General features: G+C 33.7%; 1 protein-coding gene across 8 annotated transcripts in view; it reads left to right on the top strand.

Annotated features, from left to right (window-relative positions):
- Positions 1–21,739, top strand: part of PPFIA2 (PTPRF interacting protein alpha 2) — a 476,859-nt gene that overhangs the window by 397,067 nt on the left and 58,053 nt on the right. For all 8 annotated transcript variants that reach the window (XM_036867009.1, XM_036867010.1, XM_036867008.1 and 5 more), the window contains 3 exons: positions 895–1,025; positions 2,753–2,907; positions 14,281–14,374. In XM_036867009.1, coding sequence (XP_036722904.1) covers positions 895–1,025; positions 2,753–2,907; positions 14,281–14,374 — 380 coding nt within the window. The remainder of the gene's footprint in view (positions 1–894; positions 1,026–2,752; positions 2,908–14,280; positions 14,375–21,739) is intronic.

Raw genomic sequence — 21,739 nt, 5'->3', positions numbered from 1 at the left:
TCTCTCTCTCTCTCTCTCTCTATATATATATATATATATGTTTTAATGTACAATGGTGCTATGAAAAAATGCAGCATTGTTTTTAAAAATACCTTTATTGTACAATTAAGTTGATTGTTGAAAACTCTTGCAGTTCTATATATCTATCTCTGACAAAATTTATGGTATCCTGAATTGTTCTGGACTCTGAACTAAATTCTTTAAAGAAATCCCTTCCATCCCATCTGCTTATGGTGCTCTGTATGCCTTTGTCAATTTTCCCATGAGAGGTAATGAAATGAAAAAATTTGCAGAAATTCTGTTCTTACCTTTTATTACTCTCACTTTAAAAAGAAAGCTTTTTTCTTATAAACTGCAAGTCTTTTTTTAAACATCTGGGAACACATTTAAATAGCCTAATTTAAAACACTTTATCTGATAAAGTTATATTTTGCCAACTTCTCACTTCAAAAATCTCCCACTTAAAAATGTCCATGTTATGATAACCTGACTATGCATATTTTTAGTGAATTAGCTCAAATATGTGTTCAATAATTTTTGTATAGCTTTTACATTCTGATATATTCAAATGGATTCCAAGATAGCTGTTTCATAGTCCCTGGATATTGATCTATGGTGTTTACTTACTCTTAAATAATACTTTTGTGTAGTGAGTGTATTTCTGTGTGTGTGTGTATGTGTGTGTTAACTGGAGTGTCTTAATTTTTAAATAGTTATGAAATTCATACTCTTTAATAATGGAATTTATATATGTAATACCTATATGCCCCAAGTTTCTTGTTTTGCTTTTATACTAGAATTACTCAAATAGCCTTGCTTTATTGATTCTCCATTTTCATCAGTTTCAGTTGAAATTTAGAAAGAGTTCATCTGATGTATCGTTTTTGCTTCTAGATTGCAGTGGTAGAAGAAGATGGTCGGGAGGATAAAGCAACAATTAAATGTGAAACTTCTCCTCCCCCTACCCCTAGAGCCATCAGGATGACTCACACCCTCCCTTCTTCCTACCACAATGATGCCCGAAGGTATGACTCTCCCAGCACACTGCACATTGTATGTTCTCGTTCCAAAAATATTCCTCCTTCTTTCAGTGTTATCAAACAGACTACTTAAAAATTTATATAAAATTTTTGATTTAAGCTATAATTCTGCTCCCTCTCCACAATGTCACTTGTGAAAAAACCAAATTTTCATTCTGAGATCAAATTTTCAGTTTTAAAATTAACTGTATATTTATGGTCTTGTTACTAGCCAATATTTATGAGAAGAGCTTTTCTACTTTTAGTGGATATTTCCTATTAAAATGGAGTCAGACTACAGGAAGGACTTATTAGAATAGTTACAAAAAACTAAAGGATTCTAATACAAGCCTATAAATTTGGCTTCTAGTGTAAGGATAATTAAGGTCTGAAAAGTCCATGCTTGTACCCCAGTTACTTTTAACAGACAGGTGTGTAAATCACCCTATTGGTGCTTCAAGTGCCAGCTATAACAGCTCCTCCTTAGAGAAGAAAAAAAAAACATATTTGCCAAAATATTAAAAGAAAAGTTTACATGGGGAAATACCCCATTTGTCCTAGCAACTCTTCATACTGTCCTTTCCATCTGCCTAAAAAATTGAAGCAGATCTCTATAATAATGCCATAAATAAGTCTAAGCATGCAATTTGCATCTTAAATGTATGTTCTTTCACTGTCATCAATTACAGCATCTCTGAACACTTAATTGATATAACCAAATATAATGACTTAATGATTAATACTTTAAGAATCTGTCTTCTAAATAGTATGTGTTTTACAATAAATGTTTTTGAAAACAGAGCTTTCTGTGCCAGCAGACTTTCTTTTTCCTGTTTTGTTTATTTTTAATTTTTAATGTGAAAAAAGTTACTCCAGATTCAAAATTTATACTTACTTTACTCTCAAAAAAAAAGAGTGAAATATATTGTAACATATGAAAAGCAGTAGCTTTTGGAGTTTAGAGAATATGAACTCAGATTAATTTGGATGAATAAAGTTAAATAACTCATCACGATATTGTCAAATTAACGGCTGTAAAGAAGGATAACAGTATCATTGAACCTATCCTATTAATGCAGTGTCAAATACATTGACCAGGAATGGAACCTAGATCAACTTGCTTGGAAGTCATTTCAGCTTATCATGTACCTAAAAGAATACCTGAGAACTGTAAGAAAAAATTTACAGTGATCACTAGGGTATATGATTTGTTACTTCAAAATCTCACAAGTGATTTAAAATTCAATGAATTAGTCTCCAAAACTGAGAGAGAGAAAGATAGCTAGAGGAAAATCCAGTAAAACCATGGGCTAGAATAGAGCATAAACTTTATTAGCTATATTTAAATTTCTTGTCATAGGTCATTATGTTTAAGATCTAAAAAACAAACTCTGCAAGAAAGAAATAGGTAAAGAGTCAAGGGCTAATTTATAGAATTTATAAATTAATAAACCAACCTATGCTCATTGATTAGTTTGATATTGCATGAAAAATAAGGAAAATATATTTGGGAAAAAAAGAAACTTTTCTAGAGAAAACTTGGAGGCTCAGGGCCCTAAGCCTGAGGAAATCACACTTTAATATGCTTAAGAAAAAACATGGGAAAAAAAGGAGAAAATAACATTCAAAGTGTACTTGTTCCTCCTTTTGTACTTTTATCAAGGAATTTAGTCTTGTGTACCTTGTGGATGCTACACCAGAGCAAGCAGTTTTCCCTCTTTCGTGTTTTACAGTAGTTTAACTGCCTCCCTCGAGCCTGAAAGCCTTGGGCTTGGCAGTGCCAACAGCAGCCAAGACTCTCTTCACAAAGCCCCCAAGAAGAAAGGAATCAAGTCTTCAATAGGTCGTTTGTTCGGTAAAAAAGAAAAAGCTCGACTTGGGCAGCTCCGTAAGTATGCATGTTTGACTTTCCACTGCCACTCATTTTCCTCACTTCTTAGCATCCATCTGTCTTTCATTTCACTTCTCATATTTTTATCTTTTTCCTACCTGACAAACTTTCTATTTTAATCAGCTGTATTTAATCCAATACAGCTGAATAAAGCTTGACAAAAGTTTCAAAGGAAGAATATTGTAAAACTTTCAGTCCTTTTGATTTCTCTGTTAATAACAATACCTAGAATTTATGTAATGTTAACACTGTGATAGACACAAGGACCCTCTGAGGCAAGTGCTATTACTGTCATCCTTATTTACTGATGAGTAAACAAGGTATTAGTAATTTGCAGAACTGAGATAGTTGTCCTAGGGCCATGTTTCAAAACCAGCTTAAAACCATTGAATATACTGCATAGATGTGTATAAGAGCTTAGCTGTGTGCATTTAAAAGCTTTTCTGTTGAAAAAATGAAGAACCCTACAAAAAATCCAAAAGTATTCTTTTTAGGTCAAAATAAAGCATTATAAAGGGCATAAAATGTAAAAAAAGACAAGGTTTCTTTGTTTTAAACTGTCACAACTTTCCACTAACAAACTCAACAGCATGTAGGTGGAGAGACAGAGGGAAGAATCGGGCAATAGGAATTGTGTTAGAATTAATTATTGTTGGTGACTAATTGAATAAAATAGATCAGTACATTTGAAATGACCCTAGGTAAATATATAAATACATAGATACCTTGTTAATAGATGGATGGATAGATAGAGAGATAGATAGATGGATAGATGGAGAGTCTGAAACAAAAAGAATATGTGAGATATATTTTCTAAAATGATGATATATACACTTGGTCTTTTTTTTCTTTGGTGTCTTTCTACATATTTACTTTTTTTCTGAAATCTCTTTTCATCATCTTGGTTATTTATGATTGCCTCTTCTTTTTCCCTCCTCTTCTCCTTCTATTTAATTTAGAACTAGAGTTAAGTTACAGGGAAAAGGATTTAGCTCCTACCTCTAATGGTAAGTGATGAACAGAATGATACAAAGTTCTTAGCACCCCCTTTGGATTCTGAAATAAAGGAATTATTATTCACAAGTAATGTCCCAACCCCTAGACTTAGTTTCCTGCCCTGGCACCGCAAGAATTTCTGAGAATAATATTCATTTTTGCAGATTTACAACCATGATATTATTCAAAAATATCTTTCCCCACTTCCACGCATGAAACCCACACAAAACATCAGAAGCCATAGGAAACTGATGTTTGTAACACAGGAGCAGCCAGTTGTGTGATTGAGTGTTACCATCAGGAGAATTAAATCCTTTTTGGTTTTCTCTTTCTCAGGATAGGAACCCCTTAGGATATAAAAAAAGAAAAGTATTATTGCATAAGGAAAGAAAAGAAAAGGTGATTACTTGGGGGATATAAAATGTACATGCCAAGACATTGTTTTAAAATTTGTTTTATTTTATTTGACAACTATTCATAGTCAAAATCAAGGTATCCAGGATATAATTTAAAGTCTAGAAAAGTATGGAACCTTCTAGAAACTTAACCTTTTTACCCATTTTCAGTGACTGTGTGTCCTATGTCAGAACAGATGAGAAGGGAATCAATTACAATTAGGTTCTTATCAACTCCATCCAAGTCAGAAAATAGCAATAGCTATTCAAGATCACATTATAGTCCTGAGAAGATCTCTGAGCTCTGAGCAATTTTGTTTTACTCCGTAGAACAACCGAGTACAAACAAAGCCAGTGTCAGCAGCATAGTAAGGACTACAATGCTGATGAGGAAGACAAAGACAAAAATCTATACCTCTGGAGCTATACAGAAGCTACACTGAGGGTGAATCAAAGCTCCTGGAGAAACCAAGAATAAAGGTCTTTATTGAAAATAATACTTGAGAAAATAAGAAAACACAGGCACAAGTAGGTTTCAGGAAGTCATATTTTTTTCCAGAAGAAATGGTACATTGTACCACTAGTGCTTTGGTTGAGGTATATGGACTCATGTTTACTTGTGTCCTGAAAGATGTACATCCAGTTTGTGAGGGGAGGACCATGAAAACTTACCAAACCCAGGGGCTACCACTTAGTGCTGCTGATTCACGCATCAGAAGAAAGTAGGGAAACATCTCTAGTGATCATGATTTTAATATCTTGATCTAGAAAATTCAGACATGGGAGCACTGTTAATGTTCTTTCTTCTACCAATGAAAATAGAAATAGAAGATAGGAAATGATGGCATGGAAAGTAATGTGGTAGAGTGATGATGGTGTCAAAGAACCAAATTTGAAATTTTGGACCATGTCCCAAGATTTAGAACTCTTAAAGAGTTTAGCTCATAAATGCAAAGAAACGTAAGTTAACCTGAGAGTAGCTGTGCTAGATGCCTTTAAATGAAATGAGGTGTGGAAGAAGAAAACTTTCTAAATAGAACTATGAAAATGTTCACTCAATTCCATCAGGAATGACAAACAGAAAGGGAGGAATTCTTAGTAATTCACAAAGAAGAATAATTGTAAAGGGGACATTATTTTCCTTATATAACAATCTGAAAAGCTAGGGTAATAAAGTGAACTTCGATTATGATGAGTCAGTCAATGTGACTGCATTGATAACCACTAACCATGTAGAATCAAATTCAATATACATATAATCTATTTTTACAAATGTGTTATAACAGAGGCAATATAAATGTGGAAACTCCAAAAGTCAAAGGAAGCAACACATTGAAAAGCATTTGAATAAAGCTAAAAATACTTTAAAGATAAAGTATTTAAAAAGATAAAACATATATATGAACCATGCCTCCTTGAAAGTCACAATTGAATATGGGGAGAGTGTCCTGGCAGAGGAAATATTCCTTCTAGCAGACTTGGGGATCTGGTTTTAGTTTCTCTTTCTCTCTTCTTTCTTCTTTCATTTTCTTTATATATTACAAGCACCAATATGAAAAGATGCAAAAACAGGTTCGACAATCTCATTGAGGGACACGGAAACAGCCCGGCCAGTAAATACCTCTGCTTACTTCCTAGAGCATACAATAGATTCAGGATGCAATAACACCCTTTAAAGACTTAGCAGCCCAATGACCACAGCTTTTCCCCCCTGATTAATGCATCCAGATGCAATGCGTCTCTGATATTTCCATTAATCTTTAAACATGCTCATGTCTAATCTATATTTTAAAGGTCATCATTAATCCTGCCACCTTCCCAAAATATTGACTTATCTTTTCCCTACCCTTATAATCCAAGCTTAAGTGAGTTGTCCACAACTACTATTTTTACTTCCTCATCTGTCAATCACTTTACAACTTTCCATATCCTGACTTCCACACATAAAATTCTAGAAACAAGTTCAGTTTTAACCAATATGGAAGGAAAGGCTAGATAGTATCAAAGCAATTTGAGGATGGTAACAAACTCACAGCTATATTTATGATAATGTAAACTTAAGTAGTAGATCTGAAATAGGTGACCTCTTCCTAAAAACAGATTCTAAAAAATTTTGGTACAAAAGCTGTATCTAACAAATAATAGATATAAGTGAATGGCATAGACATGTAAGAACAATGTCAAAAAAGCCACCAACCAAAATAAACTGATTATTGGAAAAACTGCCCAGACCAAAAGGGGAATTATAAAATTCTTATTTTTATTATTTTTGTTTAGTAATTTTAAAGTTCAAAGAAAATGAATAAAATGAAGGTGTACCTTATGTGAACAAGATATACAAATAAGTGGACCTATTCCAAAACTCTCATTTTTGCCTCTATCTGCTTACTTGAAAAGCAAAACTTCATCCAGAAAAGAGGCACTAACAAGAGGACACTGAAGCCCAAGAGAGTTGATATCTTGAGGGGTGGGACAGGGGGAATGCTGATAATCCAAAGTCATTTATTTATTCCTACTTTGAGTGAATAGCATATGTTGAGCCAATGTGAAGTCTACATTACCAACCATGGACTTTAGGAAAATGGTTAAAGCATGGCATTGGCATTAAAGAACATTCAATTTAGTGAGACAGATAGTACATAAACATGGACAACCTTTCATTTAAAACAAATCAAAAACTTCAATATGTTTCTGGCCCAGAAAAGTTTTACCTGCTACATTGTCTGTCCTGTCAAGACAACCATGAACAGGAGTTCTGAACCTCAAGATCCATGATTAGGCATCAGTAATTGGAATCCTGACTGGCTTGACTTTTAATTTTATCTGAAGGCATCAACCTGTTTTGAAACAAAGCAAATTAAATTGTGTTTAAAATAGGCATATCAGATGAAGCTCATTTGTTTCTTTGACAAAGTTACTCAGTAACAGAACAGGAAAGGCATTTGGGTGAGCTGTGACTCATGACAGCTGTGTAGACAAGATGTCAAAACGGGGCCTGGGTGATGGAAAAACTTGGTGGGATTTATAACTGGTTGCATAATCCTCCTTTATAGTGATGATAAGTGGTGTGATGCCACCTTGGATCCAGGATTCTAGTGGCATGATTAGGATTCACCCTGTTCTTGATCCTCACATCCCCCAATCACTTGGACATGAATATTTTGACAGCCCAGTAATCTGATTTATGGATCACTGATAGGGAAATAAATCACAAATGAAAAAAAAAATCAGTGTTCTTCCTTAAAGACTACCTCAAAAAACTGAGACTTGGAAGGTCCAAAATATCCCACTTTAAAAGTATAACTCTCAGGAGCATTTTTTATAAGAAAAATTTAGAATTTTCAGGTAACTCTAAAGTCAATATATTAGTCAATAAATTTAGTCCACGTTAATAGATGTACTGCATTGAGATAAAAGAAGACTTTTCCATTCTATTCTGCTGTTGTAAAACAAGAGCCAAGGAATAGTATCCATTTCTGTTACTACACTTTCAGAGGCATATCATAACCTCAGAAAAAGGTTGGAGAGGATTAAGCTGATGTGGAGGATTGAAATTATATGAGGAGTAGCTAAGTACAGGGGTATGTTTATTCTCCTTGCTGACCTGTCTGGATGGCTGATTAAGAATATCTGAAAAGCTGTTATGTGGCGGAATCTTTGGTCTTCTTGTTGTTGAGTGAGGGTACAAAACTGTAGCCAAAGTGTTAAAGTTGTAGAAAGACTAACCTCATCTCAGTGTAAGAAAGAGAACACTGGTGAGTCGTAGTTATATACAAACAAGCTAGCTTGTCAAATAATGACTTATTTGTCACTGGAGATGGTCAAGCAGAAGCTAGGTAAATACGAGGAAGAACTGTTGTGGAAGGGGTCCAAGAATTAGAAAGGCAGTTGGGCTGGATGATCTTTAAGATCTATTTCAACCCCAATAATCCTGAATCTATGAAGCTCTAACATTTAAGCCTTAGACCCAGCAACTCTTCCTTCTACAAAATATATGCCATGAGTTATTTACTATGAAAATGCCTATTATTTTTTAAATTACAGACTTTCAGAATTAGAAGATATCTAAAGATCATGTAGTGAGCCACATTCTGTACTATACAGAAACTGAGATGATTTTAACAATCATCATGGCAAAGCAGCTGCTTGGTAGGAGAATTGGCAGTGGTTCCCAGATGTCACTTCCTGGTCTAGTGCTCCAGACAGTATACTCTTGGGACTGTTTCCATCAAAAAATACCTCATTGAGCTCCTAGTCCCGTGGAGCATGTTTGGGAACTTAATGAAATTAAAGACATGATTATTTTTTTCAGAAAGTTTATAACTTCTTGAGGGTATTACACACAAATGCATAAAAAGTAAAGAATAATTCAAGGCAATAATAAAAAAGATATCACAGAATATATTATAAATTTTCTTATAAAACATATAGACATAATGTCAGTAAAGAGTTCAGATTATTAATTTTTCTCTCCCTGGATATGTTTGATTCTACTAGGAACATCTAAGTGCCGTTTTCCTTCAGAATTGAAAAGGTTAAAGCTTGAGTTTCAAATAGGACTTATCTCTGAAAAAAAGGGTACTGAAGCCACATGAAAGGACAAACTCCCAGGGAAACATGATGGAAAGAAACCTGGCTCTTTTTATGGTGAGTTAGGAAGTGGGTACAGTCTGGGGTCCAGAGTGTGAAACCAAATTATTAATATCAAGCAAAAGAAATGATCAAAATTGAGGGTCAAGTTACCAAGCTGTGGAGAGATTGGAAATGCAGAGATTAGGAGGCAGCAAATTGAAGCAGACACAGCACAGGAAATGATCTAGGTTCCAGGGTCAAGTATCCAAGCAGGAGTGAGAGTTAGCAGTCAGAGCAATCAAGTACCACGCTTTAGAGGCAGTTAACCAGCTTAGGAAAATGGTAATAGAGAGTGAAGAGGTAGTGGTGTTAAAACATTTGCTACTGCGGGGGAGTCATCTGTTCCATATGATTTTAACACATTTACTGCCTAGGAAACACCAGCCCTCCCACGCCTTCAGAGAGTCCTAATAATAATGACTGTAAAGAAAAAAGAACAGAGCACACGTGACTACCCTAGCAGATGTCAACAGTGAATGGTAAGCATAAAGAAAAGAGGCATTACGAGAAGGAAACAGAAATCAAAGACAGAGATTTTCAAGAATGGAGAATTGATCAAAATATAGCAAAGTTATGGAAAAAATGGTAAAAGCAGAAAAATATATGTAAATTATACAGGTAGTATCTCTAATTACAGATGTATAAAATGCATATATTGTTGAGTAAAAAAAATAAATAAAAACTACTCTTGCAAATTTCCTTTAAGTGTATATGAGAAGCAATATATTTCAAAGAGACTTTTTTGCCTGGTAAATTGCAGTTTTCTTTCCTTTATGGTCATCTGTCAGATTATGTGATAATGGTCTAAATTCTTTGATTTGTTATAATCAGCATAATGAAGAAAATAATTTCACACTGACAGAAACAACATCAACATTGCACCAGCATTAGTTAGCAAGTACCTTTCTACATGTAAAATGTGGGTGGCTGTGCTGGCCTTTACCCCGAAATTCAGATTGTTCCTAGATGTTATGGGACTAGAAAATACAATATAATTTCCCAAAGTATCAATTAGAGATGAGTCATGCTCTGCATAGTGAAAGGGTCTTCTTTTGAAGAAAGCATTTTTTAGCTTCAATTGTGAATGCATTTATTACATACCATTTATGAGCCAGGCACAGTGCCTAGGTGCATCCTCCAGAGAACTAACAGACTAAGAGTCATGAAACAACTAAGTAATCACTTATAAATTCAAGTGCATTTAAAATCAAAATGAGTGGTATGGATTAATACCGACGTGAGGTCAAGTAGAAGGAAGATGAAACTACTGATCAGCAGCAGATTATAGTCTTAATCTCCCTGGAATTAGAGTTCCCTTTTTAATACGATAACAGGGAACTCTGCTGGAAAAATGGAGATACAGAGCTTTTGCAATGTGGGTTTTGGCCAGAAATTCCTACAGACTTGTACCTCAAGGGTCAACATGAAATAAATTATTCTGATTGGAGTCTGAGGCCCAGGCATCATAGAGATATTTGCCTTCACAATCCTAATGAACAGATATCTCCAACGAGTACCATCCAAAGATCTGGGCATATGAAGGTCCTTCCTCAAATTCCTCAGCCTGGGTCTTAGGTAACCTCACACTTTGTAGCACCTCTCTTGAAATTCTCTAAAACCTTCCTTCTGGTGCCTGGGAGAGGTTGGGGCTGGCAATGCCATCCGGGCAGAACACCCTTGCCCAAGACCTGGACCTGTGTAGGTCGAGTCTCTAGAAGCATTCAAATTTTTTTTTACCTTTCAGACCCTGTAACTAGCCAGGAAGGCAGTGCCATCTGGGCAGGGTGCCTAATCCAACCAAACCATGTGCACCTGGGTCCCTGTTTCTCCCTAACTCCCTACCTCGTATCTGGGGTTGACCAGATTCCTTGGGGAGCCCAGAGACTTGCCTATGACGTTGTTCTGGACCAGTGGCCTGACCCTGGTTCAGAAGGATGGTCTAACAATGGAATTACTCACTCCTGCTGTTAGAATGGTATCATATGAGATTGGACCACAATAGATTGTCGTCCCACTAATTTTGGGTTACTCAAAATGTTTGTATAGAAAGGGGTTGGAAAAATATTTGACTAGGCCCCTCACACCGTAAAAGTTATCCTGTCTCAAACACTTCCAAGTCCTTGACAACCTCACAAAAGAGAGTGTGCCTGAGTGATAGAGTGCCCAGAGAACTTCACTGAGGACATGAATTTTGGCTTGGGCTTTTGCATATGCAACCACTAGGGGGCCGCTGACAAGGTGATAAGCAATTTATTATCTGAATGTACACTGGCTCATGGGACTCAAGCCTTCTATGCCTGAGCACTTTATGCCATGAGATGGGTGGAGTTAATGATGCTCTCTCTATATTCCTAAGGGGTCTCCTGGAGAATAAGTAACCCTTAGCATCCACCAGCCAGTGTTTCTCACTGGGGACTCTCTTGCCATTTCAAGATGGGCAAGCTAAAGAATTTTCTACTCATTGAAGGAAGTTTAGATTTCTTATCTCCTACCTAATATATATCAGTTGCACTTTGCAGTCGTTGTGACATCTAAAAATGTGGCCCTCTTCCTCCATCAGCATATGCAAATATTTACATTCCCTCTGGAAACTGGTACTGTCTCCAGTATAGAACCATTACTATATAGCACTGCTGAACAGGAATATAATGCAAGCTGCAAATATAAGTTACATATGTAATTTTTAATTTTCTAGTAGCCATATTAAGATAAGTAAAAAGAGATGGGCGATTAATTTTAATAATGTATTTTATTTAAACCAATATAGAAAAAATTATTATTTCAACATGTAATCAATATAAAATTATTAATTAAATATCTTATTTTCTTTTTTTTGGTACTAAGTTTTCAAAATCTTTTGCATATTTTATACTCAGAGCACTTAATTTGGACCAGCCACATTTCGAGTACTCAATGCCATATGTGATTAATGAATACATTGGTCTAGATGAGTAGATATTCCTAAAGTCCACACAGCCATGGGATCCCACTGATACCTAGAAAAAATTGAAGCAGACTCTCACCAAATTTAGATAATCATCCACAGAGTAAAAGAGTTCATAAGCTGGTTTGACTGAGGTCATCCTACCAGTTAGCTGGTCAGGTGGTTGGAAAGACGAACCTGGGATTTATGGGGCAGCTGGATCAGTTCTATGAAAGAATGTTTTTCTCATCTAGAAATGTTTTATTTGGGCTTAAAAAATACACATAATTAGACTTTTGCTCCTGCTTAAAGGTACGGTTCTACATATGCTGCTTAAAAATAATTTTGCCTACTATGGCCTTAAGTGTCATTTTCTATTGGCATTTTCAAACGGGATGTGTTGACAATTCTTTATTAAATTCTTTTCAAAGGATATTAGATTTTGAAATGCTCATAGTATTTCCAAGCTCCTCATGCTTTTTATTTTTATAATTTTATTTATGAGAAGAAAAGTCTAATATCTACTTTTTCTGGGTCTAGTTTTGACTCACAAAATTCCTCTAGAGCTCTCTTTGTTTCTCCTCCAGAGCGTTAATTTTTTTAAAAACTGTTCTTTTCTCTAATTAAAATGTTGGGTTCTTGAAAAAAATTTAAACCTAAATTTAAATCATTTAAATTTAAAATTTAAATTTAAAAATTTAAAATGTTCTTGGCTCAGAAGGGCAAAAAGCCTGGTTCATTCGACTGTGTAGTGGTTGAAAATGTCTCATTGTTTATAGAATGGGTCTACTCATCAATCTCTGTGTCCCCATCTGGACTGATCAAGAATTTTTAACTTTTAAGTGAATCATTATTCATTTCCATTTATGTTTCAAGAGAACAATTTTATTGTTAATTGCAGATTGTGAATAGTAATTTATGGATGTACAGTAGGGCAAGTATACCAGTGAGAGAAATAAAATGAAAATATTCACTCACTGTGCATAATGGAAATTCCCACATTTAAAAATGTTTCCCGAGTACTTTAGTCAACTAGTGGATGACTTTCCTAATGATACCAACAACGAAAATCATTCACAATAAAAAGTTCTTTAAGTATTAATTGCATATGTGCATAATTGAATAAATTTCAGTCCTCAAACTCTGAATCCCTGAATAAGATCTAGACAGCAATCAATGTGTTTTCAATTAAAGAGGACTTTCTTATAATTATCCAGTTCAGTAACAGAGTTAGTAGGCTATGAGATTAACTTATTTATATCAATGATCCAGAATTAATAATACTGAGTATTTAAATTGTTTGTTAAAATGAATTATGAAAAATAATTACAACAAAATTATCTTTAATAGTACTTATTTACTGATATATTGGTGAATGTTTTTGTGTAGACTTTTAAGAGTTAATATTAGCTTAAATCTTTCTACTTAATCTTGAGCTTAAATGGAAATTTAAATCTCTTCCAATTAAAATGACTTAAAAATAATGAGCATTTTTCATTTACCTTGACTTCATGTTTTTTACATAGTAAATAGCAAAGAGAAAACAGAGCCCAGGATTAAGTTCTCATTTTTCAATTACAACAGATAATTTATGAACAATTATATGTTTAAAGATACTAAATAATTGCTTTGTAAAATTGTTTGGTGCCCAACACACTTTCCTTTCTTCCTTCTCTTATTCCAAGGTTGTATATATCAGATATACCCCAAAGCCAATAAAACTGACACTACATCAAATAATTTATGACCTGCTAGGTAAAAACAAGTCTTACCAGGGTCTTTTGAAGAAAGATTTAGAATTTTTTCAGGTATTACTATAAAAATTACAAAACAAAACAAAGCCTGCCAGAACATAGGAAGTTCTGGAAGTTACGTTGGTACTGAAGGATATAGGAGTCATCCAAGTGAGCAGAAGAGGGTTCCAGAACAAGATACAGAAAGTTTTGATAACTCAGCAAATGTTTCTCCATTCTCTCAACTTGGAATTGAAGACATACACCTGAGTTTCTGCTCATTGGGCTATCATTTATTTCATTATATATGAAAAATTTCACGTTTCAAACATCGAAAAAAACCTCACACACTGCACAGTTTTTTCATTTTTCGTAAGGAAAAATAGACCTCATAGCTTTCAAACTATATATTCAAGTGTTTGTCAGTGTACAGGCTACATGTATTATGTTGCTACTAGGTGCAATTGAATGGTCTACCAAGAGGTACCTTTTATTTTTTTCATTGTCTCAGTGTATGTTTATGTATGTACCCATGCCATTGAATGCATATTGTGTTAGAAATACAAAGGCAGGCCAAAAAATTTTTTTTAAAAATGTAATACTAAACAATTGCTCAAATAAACTTTTAAAAATTTAATTTCAGAATTGATACAATATATCCAACCTAATATGAATAGTTACTTCTTCACAGGAGGCTTTATGGAGACTGAAGCTGCAGCTCAGGAGTCCCTGGGGTTAGGCAAACTTGGAACTCAAGCTGAGAAGGATAGAAGACTGAAGAAAAAGTAGGTTTGGAGATTTTTTTTTCCTCCTTTTTCTAACTTTTACTTACTTTGTGTCATTGTTTGTGGGGAATTAAAAAGAGAGTAATTGGAAACAAAACAATAGACAGAGGCCAGTAGTGTACTGGTCTTCCCTAAAACTATTTGGTGCACCAGTTTCATGGTTATAATGGGCTAACTATTAAAATAAAAATCTTTGGCCCATAGTAGAAATAAACAGTTTTTTTCTAAGAGATCATTTATTTCAAAACTCAAATATATTTAAAATATTTAAATGTAGCCTTACAAATAATGTAATATTCCATTTGATGTTAAATTCAGTACTGAATTGGTATGATAAAATGAGAGAGTATCCAACTTCATGTTCCTCTCACAACAGTTAAAGGACCTCCTCTTAAAATGGAGTATTTAAAAGGAGAATGTTTCTCTGACTGATTGAACATAAACTTATTTTAGACTCACAGCAGATTGTTTTGCATCTGTCAGGAAACTGATAGTGTATTTTTTTCGTTCATGTATAATGTGGAACCTTTAAATGACTTGCAAAACTGGCAATTTTGGAGTCTCAGCAGCTGTTAGAAAGCAAGTGGGTCCATATATAACATATTTTTTAAAAGCTTAGTAACATTTTCACTGATGAAATAGGACCTTTAGACCATGTTCTTTAAAATCCAAAGAATTTCTCTTTATTCCAGAATCATTTGGTTGGTTACTCCTTTTCTTCCCTCTCAAATATTACATTGTGTTTATAGTTTTCATATTAACCTTCTTTCCTATGAAAGAATGTTCATTGCTCTAGTCATCATTATTGTAACATGGTTATATTAGTCAGGCTAATGTGCACGTGGTTATACTAGTCAGGCTAATTAATTTACTTCATATTTTGCCTTCTCGCTTGCTTTGCAGATGTTTGCTAATAATGAAGAAATATGTAGTTACAAGTTGTAGAAAAGTCCACTAGTCTAATTGTGTCATTAATTTTCTACTTACTAAAATTAGTTATATACCTAAATTTAGTAGGAATACTGTGCAGAAAAAAGAAGTGACCGTGGGAGCATTATTTCTTGAAGACAATTAAATGCTCAGTCACATTCCACACTAATAAATATTTCCTCTTTCATTACTGATTACTCAAAAGTGTATTTAAATATTATCACAATATGTTCCTATCAATAAATGTTATATTTTATGGTTATTTACTGAGAAAAAAAAATCTCCTTTGATAGACTCTAAAATTTATTTGATGTCTAAAGGATTTTGAATGTATTTATTTAAGATTGCTTTAAATCTAAATGAATAAGAATAATCAAAACCTAGCCTGGCTAATGGACATGGCTTATTTCCCTTAAAAGTTAATTCTCATTTTTCCCACAATGAAATATTTACAAATAATGGCAATCTGGCCTGTTTTCATATTGCATATAAGGCAATGCCTCACATAGTTCATTTGTTGTTTATGGACCAAGTTAAGTGTCCATTTTAACAGCTCCTAAAGTTAAAAAATTCCAATTATACAATGACTTGACAAATCATAAATTTAGAATTAAAGTTTAGCAATTGTTAAGTTTACACACTGTTGGATTGATTTGATATTAATTTTATGGAATTATTTCTTGAATCCTAAGTATCCTCATAGTCAGAAAGTGATTTTAGTTCTGGACTTGGTTTGAGATCTTACTATGCTTGACTTTATTGTTTCATTTTGCATATGTTTTGGCAAAATATAATTTTTAAATGTGGTAAATAGTATACTAGTCTTGAATGTTAAGAAGACTATTTAAAACAAACTATAATACAACAAAGGCTAACATTCCTTAGCACAACTATTTCCTATAGAATAATAATATTTGGGTTAAAATGGATCCAACAAGGCTAGCATTGTTAATCAATGAAAGGACAGAAATCTCTCTCTTATTATTGATAATCTCATAACAAAGCCCTATGAGCACAAATATGCAACCTGTATTTGTAAGACGTATAAGGAAGTGCTAACACTTATTCAGGACTTCCATGGCACCATGCCTGGGTTTCTGGGTTACCAAAGGGTGAAGTGCCTTCATGTAATGGGTTTTACAAGATAAGCAAGGTAAATTATTTTTAAATGACATAGTTTCAAAATTTACTTCTATCAAATGTATTATTAATTATGATTAAATATTGATCACGTTCTCAAATTTTCTAAAGCATTTACAATTTTATTTAAACAATTCCAATATTCTTTTTTTTAAGACACCATATCCTCTTTAAGTGTGCTTCAAGGAATCATACTCTTTTCTGTGTTCAAATTTCATGTGTACTTGTCTACTTTCAAGATGGAAAAAAATTCAAGTACTTTTTTTGGAAAAATACACAAAAAAATGGAGCAAACTATTTCAAAATGTTGAACACTATAGATTGTACATGCATGGTTGCAATGACTGTAGTTTCTTAACAGTTGTTTTTCTACATTTTATCTAATGACCAAGCCAAATGATGTGTCCAGGACATAGTACTTAGACCTATGATCACTGTACCAAAGTTCGTATCAGAGATTCATTAGTCTACCTGTGGGAATAGCAGAGCTGGAAAAAAGTCTTCTTTTTAACTTTACTAGGATATCAGGTATCTACAGTTGACAATCTGTGAATTTAAATTTAATTGGAAGAAATCTTTAAATAAGTTACTTATGACACATTTTTAAAAACCATATGGGGGACATACTTTCAGAAAGCAGCATTCAAGACATTCCAAATTCTTGCAAAGTTCAGAAATTTGCAATGTTAGCAGTCCCAAACAGAGGTCTAACTTGAGGTGCATTTACCATCCAGCAAATTAAACACGTGTAGATTAAAGCGTTTTACTTGGTCTGTGTTCCTACTTTGTTCTACTTCTACTTTGCTTTCTGGTGCAGACATTTGTTTTTCTTATATTTCTAGCTACTGTCCTATGATGATAAATAGGAAACAACAATACTGGATCTGTTAAAGCACCTACTGTTCTAAAAATTCTTGAGTTGAGTATTATCTTCCTGAGTTGTGTATTATCACTCAGGTGCTATTCTTCCATCAGAACAATATCTAATCTTAAGGTCTAAAGTCAATCTATTGTTGTTCTACCTGGTTCATTTTTACTACATCTTATCTTTGTTGTACTTTACTTTAAATCTTTAATTCCATAAATTTTGTCACCAGGCTTATATGGAGTACAGTCAATACCTACAATAATTGCATCAAACTGAAACTCATCTTGTAATCCTTCGAGTACTTCATATTAATTTGTCTAGCCTTCCCCTTTAAAATTGGACCAGTTTTTCTGCAGTCTTGTTTTATAGTTCTCCTAATCTTTAAGGATTGAATCACTTATTATTTGCAATATGTGTCTCCGTATTAAAATTATGATTCTCCACAGTTTTCTCAATGTGTCACTACTCTCTGAGATCTTTTCCATCATCCCTTGTTTGATTTCATTGGATGGCAAGCATCTTTTCTGATTTAACACAAACTGAACATCTTCCGCATTTCTAAGACTAGACCTGAGAACTTCACTTCTCTTTTATACTTATCATCCTGATCTTCAAGAACTTATTTCCCTTTCTTAGCTCTCCAGCAAATGTTTTAGACTAAGACCTAAAGCTACTTGCTCAGGATGGCCAATGAAAGTCAACCACACAACTCCAAAAAATAACTGCACAGCATAATAGAAGCTACTGCAAGGTCAAAAACGTACATGGTCTGGCCCACCAAAAACCTCAATTTATGAATGTTCTGTAACTCCCTAACTCCCTGAACTTCACTTAGAATCTAGGTGTGGGTATTTTAATACCCAGTAAATAGAAACTCTGTTCTTTGCCAAAGTTTAGAATTTATTTGGTAATAGACAAAGGAGTCAGACAAAAAGAGATCAAAATGTCAGCTTTATTACTGATACAGCTGATAGAACATGAGTTAGGTATATGGGAAAAGGGAGGTTCCTAAAACTGAACCCCCAAGTTAGATAAAGTTACCTGACACAGAAAGAGCTGGGTAGTCATAGGTTTCCAAGATGTGCAAGTATAAGCCCCATCTCTCCTTAAAAATAGCATCTACAATATTATGATTCCATAAATATGTTACTCTAGAATCGATAACTATGAACTCACAAGGAAGAAAATGAAATTTTATGTCGTTAACATCTTTGCCTAGAAAAGAGTTTTAGAAGTATCAATATATTTGTATTAATATCTCTTCAGATTTCTTACCTTATTTTTTCTCCTGGAACATATCTAGCTGCCAATTTCCCGTATCACCATCTCTGGAAATGTGTTGATAAGGTTTATGACAAACTTCTTAAGATCTGTAAATATATTTTATGCATAAGATTAATTGAAAATTGTAAAAGTATTGGTTTAAAATAATTTTTCCTCAAAACTTTAAACATACTGCTCTTCCGGCTTCCAGTTATGTCTAATGTCAACTGATTGTCATTCTTTTACGTATAACATACAGGATTTCTTTTTCCTTTCTTTCTCTCTCTCTCTCTCCTGAAAGTTTGAGTTCTCCCTTTATCTTTGAGGTTCAGAAATGTCATAAGTATGTTTATATTCAAATGATTTTTATGTTTCATTTTTCTGTTTCATTACTTTCAATCTAAAGACTTGTTAGACTAGACTGTGTTACATGTATTGACCTAAAAGATTTTTATTTCTAGACTTAACTTTGATTCTAAGAAGCTTATTTTTACAGAGACTTATGAGATTAAAGATGAAGTTGTCTGTTTCATTAGTAATACACCTGTCTAACTCTCACGACAGTCCTTGATAGGCAGTGAATGTATTAAAATCGACAGAATACCCAGTGAATGGTTACTTAGCTCCAGAAATACAAATCCTGAAATATCTGTCTCATTTTTTATCTGCTAATGTTTTTCTCCTGCATTTTAACATTGTGGAATTTTTTTAATTAAAACATATATGCATGTTGAAATCTTCTGTATCTTGAGACTAAATTGAAAGATACCATATAAATATTAATATACTGACTAATTTATCATTTTCAATCTTTAGTTATAATATAGGTAATATATTATTATATGTTAGATTTGCTATGTTCTCCTGAATGGATATCACTGCCAAGTGAATATGGATTTCGTATTTGAAATCAATTTTTCAACATCATTAAAATGAAATTAACATTCCAACTCAGCCATCAGCAGCATCCTCCAGAGAAGTAGTTTTATCCTTGGAGCATAACAGTCACAGTTAATCACTACCAATGAATCTTTATGTTAGGACTTCAAAGACATAAAAGTGAAGCTCTATAGATTTAGTTAATTTATTTCCATTGCAGTCCTAAAGGTCTCCTTCAGTGCATAGACGTCAATATGTTTTGAGACTTGGCACTTTTAATCTTTGGCATTTGGAAGTTTCAGAGTTTGCATATCTCTAAGCAAAATAAATGTCACTGAAAATATTCATAATTAAAGGTATCACAGAAACTCCACAACATTCTTTCATACAATAAATACTTGTTAAGTGCCTATATGCCAAGTTAAACTTATAAATGAGTTGTATTCCAGAGGTTAATTTGTAAGACATGTGTTAGAAGCTTTGAATACATTTTCCCATGTAAGTAAGGTCATATATATGGAAGGTAAATGTCTTTGCTTCCCCCACAAAAATATATTTTGTAAGAATGTTATAGGCACTAAATTTGGCTGAATAAAACAAAAAGGGGAATTCACTGGTAGGATATTAGAGTATCTCAGAGATTGCAGAAGCAACAGTGCCAGGACAACTGTAAAATTTCAACTATGACAGATTATGAAATACTTCTCTAGAGTGTTGTCAAGAACTCGTCTTTTCTATTTCACATTTTTAAGTTCCTAGGTGAAAGAATCTGATTGGCCTAATGTAGAAGAGATATTTGTACTTGGATCAATTAGTTATAGTCAAGAGTTCATTTAGCACAGACATGGTTACAGGGGAACACTCTTGGGCAACCAACTCAAAAAGCTCTAATAAAAGTAGAATATTTCAGAACCTAAACCCAATGTTCTCAATATTTATCTGGGAAAATGTGTCACAGTTTCCTACTTGGAATTCCAGAAGTTTGTCCTCTCTGCCTGCACTGAGCTAGAGCTATCATTGCCTTACCATCTGATCATGGATAGCCCTGCCAAGCTCCAGCCACGGACAATTCTAAGAATTTCTTGAACCTAAAAAGTACTAATAGCCAAAGGCTAAAGGCCAAAATCCATTGAAATTTGTTAGGAAAAATGAATCTGAGGAAAACCAATGTGCTCTTTATATATATGTACATATGGAGGAAGGAAGAAAACATGGAGGAAATAGGGCTGCTCTTATGAACCTACGGTGCAATGTTAATAGATTACAGAGTACGTAGAACCAGAAGCCCGGTATTGTTTCCATATTTGCTCTCCATGAAAAATGAAAAGAATAAGATAAGAATTAATAATAGTAAGTGAAAACTCAAGATAGTTACATGTACCAGAAGAATGACCACCTTTTCTAAAAAATAAAATCCATATTTGTCTTGATTGAAGTAAATCCTGGATTAATGGAACATGCAAATGATAACATTTCACTCATTCACTTAGTGCCTATTATGTCCCAAGAACTGTGTTAGAAACTACTGATATTTGAATTATACAGTTCCACTCTTCAAATAGCTTATAGAGACACAGTCATGAAAATAAATTATTGCACTTAAGTATTTCAGTGGCCATGATCCTTTCTCTAAGTCTCTGGTCTTTGAATAGAATGAGAAAAGTGCCATAAGCCTAAAGCCACCTAATGTTCTTATTTAACGGATGTTTTCTGAGCTAAAGACTGGTCACCTCACTGTTAGTTCCCAAAAATAAATGTGAAACATCTATTAGGTTATTTTTGAACAATAAGAAAGGGGATTATTGATCACCAGGAGTAAATGGAGTTCCTTAAGAATAAGCTGTGTCCTTAAACTTTTCAAACATTTTCCAGACATGTAGATGAGGGAAAATGCTGTTGAAATACCACATATTGAGTTTAGCAAGGTATTTCAATTACTTTCTAAATGAACATAAGATTGAAATGAGACTAACAGCATGGAAATATAACTGGTGGGACTGTTGTAATCACAGGGGCTGAACAAGTGAATTGATGATGACTGAGTGAAACAGAAGGTGGTGGACTCAGCCTTTTCATATTTGATTTAAATACGAATATGAGATTTGTGAAAGCATGAAGCTAAAGGACATAGTTAAGTTTTAAATAATTTTGTTTAAGGAAGACCTTTAAAGAGAGATGCACATCTAACAAGATGAAGTTTAATAGGGTCATTTATATAAATCTGCATCCAACTTCATGACCATACATATTGATTACTTGTGTATAGGGGGATATATATCATTTAA

The sequence above is a fragment of the Balaenoptera musculus genome, chromosome 10, assembly GCF_009873245.2.
Source record: "Balaenoptera musculus isolate JJ_BM4_2016_0621 chromosome 10, mBalMus1.pri.v3, whole genome shotgun sequence".
In the NCBI taxonomy this organism is placed as follows: Eukaryota; Metazoa; Chordata; class Mammalia; order Artiodactyla; family Balaenopteridae; genus Balaenoptera; species Balaenoptera musculus.
This window is presented reverse-complemented; position numbering and strand designations above follow the sequence as displayed.